This window comes from Eschscholzia californica, unplaced genomic scaffold, assembly GCF_041429995.1.
Source record: "Eschscholzia californica isolate CP2 unplaced genomic scaffold, dmEscCali1.0.p SCAF_5, whole genome shotgun sequence".
NCBI classification, from domain to species: Eukaryota; Viridiplantae; Streptophyta; class Magnoliopsida; order Ranunculales; family Papaveraceae; genus Eschscholzia; species Eschscholzia californica.
In genome coordinates, this window is record NW_028238472.1 from 10,480,375 (window position 1) to 10,489,263 (window position 8,889).

The 8,889-nt window shown below is 36.6% G+C and overlaps 1 protein-coding gene across 1 annotated transcript; it reads left to right on the forward strand.

Moving 5' to 3' along the window:
* Positions 1 to 3,308: 3,308 nt before the first annotated feature.
* On the forward strand, positions 3,309 to 8,087 carry LOC147536974 (signal recognition particle subunit SRP54 2). The gene is made up of 10 exons (XM_086639645.1): positions 3,309 to 3,760; positions 4,010 to 4,109; positions 4,235 to 4,388; positions 5,489 to 5,639; positions 5,735 to 5,883; positions 6,233 to 6,333; positions 6,472 to 6,629; positions 7,078 to 7,192; positions 7,380 to 7,622; positions 7,801 to 8,087. The coding sequence occupies exons 1-10, from the start codon at positions 3,530 to 3,532 to the stop codon at positions 7,893 to 7,895; spliced, it is 1,497 nt and encodes a 498-aa protein (XP_086495771.1). The 5' UTR covers positions 3,309 to 3,529; the 3' UTR covers positions 7,896 to 8,087.
* Positions 8,088 to 8,889: the final 802 nt, after the last annotated feature.

The window sequence follows — 8,889 nt, forward strand, 5'->3', positions numbered from 1 at the left end:
GATGCTGTCACAAATAAGCCAAACAGTTTATGTACTGTGGGGAAAAAAAAGCGTCACAAACGTGAGGTGTCACAAAAAGAAAGTCAAAAGTCTGGGTCAGTCAAAGTCAAATCTGGGTCGGTCAAGGTCGGCTGACTGTAGTCAAGTCAACAGAAGTAAAGTCACGGGTCAAAGCAACAGGGTTGAGTCAAATTGGTTTGACTCAGTTGCGTCAGTTATCGCCGGCCAAAATTAGGGTTCCGATGAAATCTCGCCGGCCGAAATTAGGGTTCCGATCAAGGAACAGGGAGGTTGATTTCCGGCCAAAAATTTAGGGTTCCGAGTAAAAAAAGGGGCTTTTGTGTGGTGATCGAAGGACAGGTTTTCACAAAGAGAGATGGCTGGAAACCGAGATGGTGGGTTGTAATTTTTAAAAAATCCGATCAAGAAAAACTAGGTTTCCGATCAAGTTTTAATGGTGTAGAGAGAGAAACGTCGGAGGAAATAATATCTCGGTTTAGATGAGGGAAAACCCTTCGCGGTCAGACGTCGGAGACTTTGCTTTCCTTCGTCTGTAACCTAATTCCGGCCAAAAAAAACGAAAAAACCCTAGAAGTAGTCACCGGAGAAGATGAAGTTGGTGTCGGGAACAAAAAGTGATTTTTTGGTTCCGATCGGGAACAGAATTTGTTGTGTTCCGGGTTTAGTTTATACACTAGTATTGGAAAATACCAGGTTAAGTCTATTCTGGTATACAAGTATACCAGGTTTTCTCTATTCCGGAGTAAAGATGTACCGGATTAGGTCTGTTCTGTTTTTAGATAAACCAGAACGGAAAAATTCTAATCTGAATCGGAACAGGATTAATTTTAACCTAATTCTGGAACAGAACTATTCCTAACCTAAAAATAGGTTTAAAAAATAAAAAAAAATTGAAAAAAAATCGAAAAAATTTGAAAAAATTCAGAAAAATTGTGTTAGTAACTGACCTTTGAAGATGGTGTTGGGATGATCAAAGTATAAAGATAATAAGAATCCGTAGAGCTCCTTAGAATGAATAAAACCCGAATAAACGAAATAATTATTATCGAGTAGAAATCCCAGAAATATCAACTTTGCTCTAATACCATATTAAGTTTGAAGGAGGAACAAGAGATATAATTATCAAAGGTGATTTCATTGATAGACTTGGGTACATATTTATAGAGATTACAATAGGGTTTGTAGAGAAATAATAAATAAGGAAATATTACAAAGAGGAAACAATTAAAATTACAATTGCTATATTATGTATTTCTTTCTATCTTGGGGAGATATCTTCTAGATATCTTCCTTTTCTTCAATATACTTCAATAGTTCGGTTGACCAATGGCAATGGTGGTGAGAGGAGTGGAAGAAGTGTTTTTTTGGGTGGTCGTTAATAATGGCAGTGTTCTGTCGTGCAATCTTTGCTGGCATAAAGAGAAGAAAAAGTGGTGCGGATTAGGAGCATCTAAGAGCAGCTCCAATGCAAAACTCAAAAAAATCTCTGTTCATCCTATGTGTCAAGTTCCAATTGAGATTCTCACTCCTAGGTAGAGTCAATAGAGATCCTTAAATTTTTTGTGTCTCCAATGCAAAACTCTAAACTTATCTTATTTACTTATGTGTCATGGTTATTTTTGTAAATAAATAATTAGTTATTTTAGAAAATATAGAAGACTCGATTACTATTGGTTGAAAATCAAATATTGATGAGGTGGACAATTAGAGATATCTCAAGAGGACACTCTAGAAATAGAGTGTCCTCTTGAGATATCTCTATTCCACCCTCGACACGTCATCTTAGAGATCCAAATAGAGTGTTGCATTGGAGATGATTTTTAAGAAAAAACTCTAAAAATCCTAAGTGGCACTCGGAGTTTCTAAGATTGAGTGTTGCATTGGAGATGCTCTAATGACTTTTTCCACCCAAAATCTCGAATACTTTTGAGACTCTTAAGATGCCACTGAGACTCTTAGGAAGCCCTAAAGTCGTGGCCTAAATAATGGTAGAATTGGAAACAGGGGCGGCCCTGATTTTTCGGTGGCCCGAAGCGAGGTCTGAAAATGTGGCCCTTCAATTTCTACAAATCTCACTTCTCTATAATCTTTAAGAGAACGAATGAGTCCATTCAATTTCTCTCATGCAACATCAATATCAATATCTTCAGCTTGAAGTGTTTTGCTAATAGAGTTTACCGCAAACAATATATTATGCCAAATAACTATGCTCAAAAGGAATTTTTCAAAGTCTTGTTTTAATATATTTTTGGCATCATAAACTGTTTTTGAATCATCACTTGTCTCCACCAATTCTTCTAAAGCTTCTCGTAATTGTGGAACTTGAAACCTAATGTTTTGGTGATCCTTTTTACTTAACATTTTTTAAATTGGATAAGCTTCTCGTAATCATAACTTGTCTCTACCAGTTTTTAAATCAATACTTTCTACTCTACTTTCACATAAATCAAACAAACTGTTGGGCCCACTATCTATTTAAAGATCATCAAATTTGGTGGCCTTTTTTACTTAACGTTTTTTAAATGGGGCCCTTATAATTTTGTTAGAGAGTTGGACTTCTTATATATTTCTTACAGAAATTAATGTGTCTCGGTGGGCCCTAAAAGTCGGTGGCCCGAAGCGACGCTTTGTTCGCTTTGACCCAGGGCCACCCCTGATTGGAAAGTAAAAGGTGAATTAAGAGTTCATGGATGGAATCATGGGACAGTTAAAGAGGAAATCAAATGAAATTTAGTAATGGTCGGTGTTACAGGGAAATAAAGAATTTTTTGGGGTGTGAAATTTTGAGTGGAAACAAAAAAAAATTAGAATTTACAAACAACCAACTTTTTCAGCTTCTTCTTCCTTTCACCACCATCTCCGGCAACTTCCACGATCTTCGGCGAAGTCCACCATTTCCGGTGACAATTATTTTTTTCGTTCTCTCCATCTCCGGCGAAGGGGAGGAGCCCCTTCGCCGGAGCTTTGGATTCCAGACGAGCTCCGGCGAAGGGGCTCCTGCCCTTCACCGGAGACATTGAGAAGAAAGAGAAAACAAGAGAAGAGAGAGAAGAAAAAGAGAAGAAAAAGAGAAGAGAGGGATAAGAGAGAAAAACAGAAGAGAGAAGAGGGAGAGAAGATGATGAAGGTGCCGGCAACATCCGGCCCGCGACTTTTTTCCGGCGACATTAAAGGTGTGTTTGGTTTAATTTTTTTTGTTTTCCACCGTCTTCCCCGGAAACTTTTCTGCTTTCCCCAAAACAGTGGCCTTAGTAATTTACTAAGAAATAGGGGCCAAGTAGGAAAGTGGTAAGAAACTAGGGCGTTAAAGGAGAAATTAAACCGGGAACAAAATATGGGACGAAATTTAACAAAATCAACGGGTCGGAGAGTAGATCAGATCCCCAAAACTTCTGTTACTCTTGAAGAGTAAACCGTAACCTAACCCTAGAAATTTCTTCCCCTCTTCTTCTCCGTTCTCCTTCTCAATTGAATTCCGAAAGTGATCGAAATCATCTAATCAGTAAAAATGGTTTTAGGGGAATTAAGCGGGAGCATCTCCCGCGCTCTTCAACAGATGAGCAATGCGACAATAATCGATGAGAAAGTCTTGAATGATTGTTTAAACGAAATTACCAGAGCTTTATTGAAAGCTGATGTTCAATTTGATCTCGTTAAAACCATGAAAATTAACATTAAGAAGATTGTTAATCTTGACGATCTTGCTGCTGGTCATAACAAACGCAGAATCATCCAACAGGTGCAACTTCATCTTATCATGCAAATCTTAATTTACTTTGAAATTTATTTTTTAGGGTTTTTCAAGAACATGTTAGATATGGGTTTTATCAATATAGTTGAATTTGTGAAATTTCTAATTGAGGTCCAATAATTGGAAAACTGTGATAACCTGGGCATGAAAATTTCTTATGACAGAATCACAAAGACTTCATTGTGTCTTTTAGGTTGACTAGTGTAATTGTGTATAATAGGGTTTTCTTTGTTTCAGGCCATATTCAATGAGCTCTGCAAAATGTTGGACACTGGGAAACCTTCTTTCACCCCCAAAAAAGGGAAACCAAGTGTTGTTATGTTTGTTGGGTTGCAAGGTAGTATATCTTTCTTGTATCTTTTTGTTTGTTTTTGGAACACTAAAAGTGATATATAATTCGTTCATGGTTTATATATGTGTTCGTGATGTTAATATTTTGCGGGGTTTCTTTAAAATATCCAGGTTCTGGAAAAACAACAACTTGTACAAAATACGCATATTATCATCAAAAGAAGGGCTATAAACCAGCCTTAGTTTGTGCGGATACGTTTAGGGCTGGTGCTTTTGATCAATTGAAGCAGAATGCAACTAAAGCTAAGATTCCATTTTACGGAAGGTTATACTCTTTCTCTCTCCATCTTTTGATGTCATTCGATATAGGTCAGCCCCCCTGTTATATTTAACTCCGTCTAACTCAAAGAACAAAAACAAGATGGTTTTGAACAGTTGTTGGGTAGAACATGCTCGGATTGACATTTGATTTCATTAGAGTTTGATTGAGCAGACAATGATCTCGGGTAATAGAAAAATGGCTAGTTATCAATTAGTGAAGCAGGTTCTAAGCAGTACAACTTGGCCAAGTCAGCCGAGTGACTCGGGACTCGGCTCGGTCTCGGACATACACCCAGCCGAGTCTCACCGAGTTCCCGAGTCTAGACTCTAGGGTTAGCCTGAGTGACTCGGGTCTGACTCGGTTATGATTATTTCTCCCTTTATTTGTCAAATATGAATGTTGTTTTTGATATTCTAGTTATTTAGTTTTATAGTTTATACTTTAGTTACTACAATAGAAAATTAGCTTAGTAAGACTACGAGTTTTTGGTTCTAGTTAATAGTTATTACTGTACTGTTAGAGTATGAGTCTACTAGAGTGGATATCTAGTTGTTCCTAACTCCACTGGTAATTTAGTGTTGATTTTTGAAGTTCGAACTTGATTGTATTATGAATTATCATGTTAATCGTATTATATACATAAATTGGTAACTACGTATGGGTAGTAAACACTAGACAAAAGAAACAGGGAAGCTATGGGCAGCATTCAGCAAACTCATGAAACAGGAAGCTGAAATATTGACTCGGGCTGAATCGGTTGACTCGTCCCCTGACTCGGACTCGGACCTTGGCCGAGCCGAGTCTGAGTCCGAGTCGTGCTGCTTAGAGCAGGTTGTGCGTACGATGGTGATAGCATTAGTTTGATTTTTTAGGTTCTATATTCCTGTATTCAAAATTATTTGATTTCTATTGCCTTTGCATATGTGGGATACTTTTCGTCAAATCTAGATTTATTTATTGTATTATTAGAACGCCATACAGGCGAAATAGTTCCACTTTCATACTAGTCGTGCTTCTGTTGAATATATTCAGTTCCCTCCATAACTTTTTTGTTCATCTGTTTTTTTAACATATTGTCATATTGACTTGGTTGTCACTTACAGCTATATGGAGTCGGATCCTGTAAAAATTGCAGTAGAAGGTGTAGAGAGGTTCAAGAAGGAAAATTGTGACCTTATTATTGTAGATACTAGTGGTCGCCATCAACAGGAAGCTGCTCTCTTTGAAGAAATGCGCCAGCTTGCCGAAGCAACGGTATTCTATCTCGTTGCTGTTACATCCATTCTGAAGTTTTATGTGCCTGCATGTCAGGTTGATGAATCATAATTCTATTTTTATGAACGTTTCAGAATCCAGATCTTGTGATCTTTGTTATGGATAGTAGTATTGGTCAAGCTGCATTTAGCCAAGCTCAAGCATTTAACCGAAGTGTTTCAGTTGGTGCTGTGATTGTGACAAAGACTGAAGGTGCTGCAAAAGGAGGAGGTGCTCTTAGTGCGTAAGTTCCTCTAATAGTTCATAGTCTCTGTACCTCAGTACTTATAATTGAACCAGCAGCCCTTCATATAATATCAAGATTACATGATGCTATGTCGAATATATACTCATCACTTGCCCGAATTAGCTTATAGATTTATTAAATGTAATGTTAAAATTTAATTTTTATTTTCGTGCAACTTCTTCGAAGTTGAGTACCTCCAAAGGCACTGGAATTTAAGAAAACGTATCTAGTAACAATTGTTATTGTCTCTTGTGGGCTTTGGTATATTGGGTTTGCTTGTTATTAGTTGGCATTCCCTTGTTGTCATCCATGCAGATATTCTTACTCGATTCTACTTGTTGTGCAGCGTTGCTGCCACGAAGAGTCCTGTCATATTTCTTGGAACTGGAGAACACATAGATGAGTTCGAAGTTTTCGATGTTAAGCCGTTTGTGAGCCGACTCTTAGGTGATGTTAATCTTTAACCTCTTGATGATGTATTATTCATGCTCTGTATAGTTCCTTGGGTGTAAGTAACTTCATGAGTTTATTTAATACACTGAAAAGTTTCTCCAATTACTGAACTCCATGTTTCCTGTCAAATAGGGATGGGAGACTTAACTGGCTTTATGGACAAGATTCAAGAAGTCGTGCCTATGGATCAGCAACCAGAACTCTTACAGAAGTTAACCGAAGGAAACTTTACACTACGAATTATGTATGAGCAATTCCAGAACATTCTCAATATGGGCCCGATTAGCCAGGTCTGAAATTGCTTCGTTCTATTTCAGTTTCAGTAACTCCATTCCATGAATTTTATAAGCCTAGTGAAATATAATATGAAATCACACGCTTCATTCGGTAATAGAAACATTCAACGCAATCGTCTACTTCATATTTACTCTACTTTGCAAATTATAAACTCCTATATATGCAATCTATCAAGGCATTTAATGAGACTGAACTTCAATATCAGACCAAAACAACAAGAATAGACTACTGTAATAATGGAGAAAGTTATCAGAGCAATAGAAGGTAAAAAACTAGTTTCTACCCCTTATTTCACCATTTCGGTGTGCTTGCAGTAGTGGGACAACACAGACTTGGCTATATTTGCTTGTTCACTTTTCTTTCATATGATACACGTTTATTAAATTCACTTGTTGTTATTCTACCGTCAAATTAACTATGTTGTTCTTGTTGCTATTGTAGGTTTTTGGTATGCTTCCTGGGTTTAGTTCGGAGTTGATGCCCAAGGGTCATGAAAAGGAAAGTCAAGCAAAGATCAAGCGTTACATGACAATGATGGATTCCATGACAAATGAAGGTACTGTTGGGTTAACACAATCTGATTTATATTGTTCTCAGTTCTCAAACACTTGTCTTATCCCAGTAAATGCTTTCAATTGGGATACTTTCCTAATCAAAATTATGCAATTTAGAGACATGGTTCCTGCTTGGTGAGATAATGTTTTCAAGTTACGGGACATGACATTTACACTTTCTTATTTCAGAGTTAGACAGTACCAACCCTAAAATCATGAACGAGTCTCGAATAATGAGGATAGCTCGGGGTTCAGGTCGTCAAGTCAGAGACGTCATGGAGATGTTGGAGGAGTACAAAAGACTCGCTAAAATCTGGGGCAAAATGAAGGGACTTAAGATTCCAAAGAAGGGTGACATGAGTGCATTATCTAGAAATATGAATGCACAACACATGAGTAAAGTTCTTCCTCCACAGATGCTGAAACAAATAGGTAATCTCTTTCTCAAAACAGCCCTAGTTTTCTAGTAATATTGGTTCTTTTATATTGTAGTAATTGCTCATATGAAGTTAGAAACTCCTGGATATACTCTAGTACTTTACTATTTTTAATACGATTAAAGCATTGTGATCCCCTTTAAAATGCTAACCACTCTGGCAAAAATATTTAGGGGGCATGGGTGGACTACAAAACTTGATGAAGCAAATGGGTGGTTCAAAAGATATGATGGGTATGCTTGGAGGAATGGGAGGAATGGACAAATAGTGAAATACTATCTATCGTGGATTAGAGTTCTCTTTCAGTCCGTCACCAGCAAGTAGCTCGAACCATTTTAATTTAATGGTAGCAGAGAAGTTGTTTTTGGCATATCTGTACTTTTTAGTAAACATACTTCACATACTTGGTTTCGGTACAGTATTTGACTATATATATGAAATTCATGAACCAGTTACTCTAGCTTTTAGTTCAATGGCTGAATGATGATGCTCCTTTTCAACTTTTTTTTCAGTGTTCAGTAAATATCATGCTCATGTAATATCATTTTAATCTAATGCTGGGTGGGTTTGGTGTAATAGTCATTGAAATTTTTGTAAGGGTTTTTGTAAGTATGCAAATTTGGGTCATGTTTGGCGCGCGAATGTCCATTCGCGTGACGTGATTCTTGGAAACTTGATATTTTTAGTTTGATATATGGTTTGACTAGAAATAGGAATTCGATTCCTGTCAAATTTCTAATTTGGTGTTTGATTCGTACAACATTCGCGTGACGTGATTCTTGGAAACTTGATATTTTTAGTTTGATATATGGTTTGATTAGAAATAGGAATTCGATTCCTGTCAAATTTCTAATTTGGTGTTTGATTCGTACAAGAATAGGAAAGAAAATTTTTGTAGAAGTTAGGTTATATTCTTTTACTTAAACTACATAAATTATACGTCAATTTTGTTATATTTTTTACTATTCAAATTTGTAGTTATGAACCAGTAACGCGATACACCAATTTAAGTAGTAAGTAAAGATTTATTTAAAATAAATTAAGTCTCAACTAAATATTTGTCTAATAAATTGTTATTTGGCATGAACAAAATTCTCAGCTAGCGTTCATAGATTTTGATGGTAGACGTATGTGTAGGATATCTCTCCGCATCAAAATCCATCAGAATTGGGATGAACAAATAACAAAACTCTCTTTGGTCTTTTCACTCAAAATGTGGCCTATGTCGAAAGATATCAAAATTTAAAAATCTGTAAAACTAA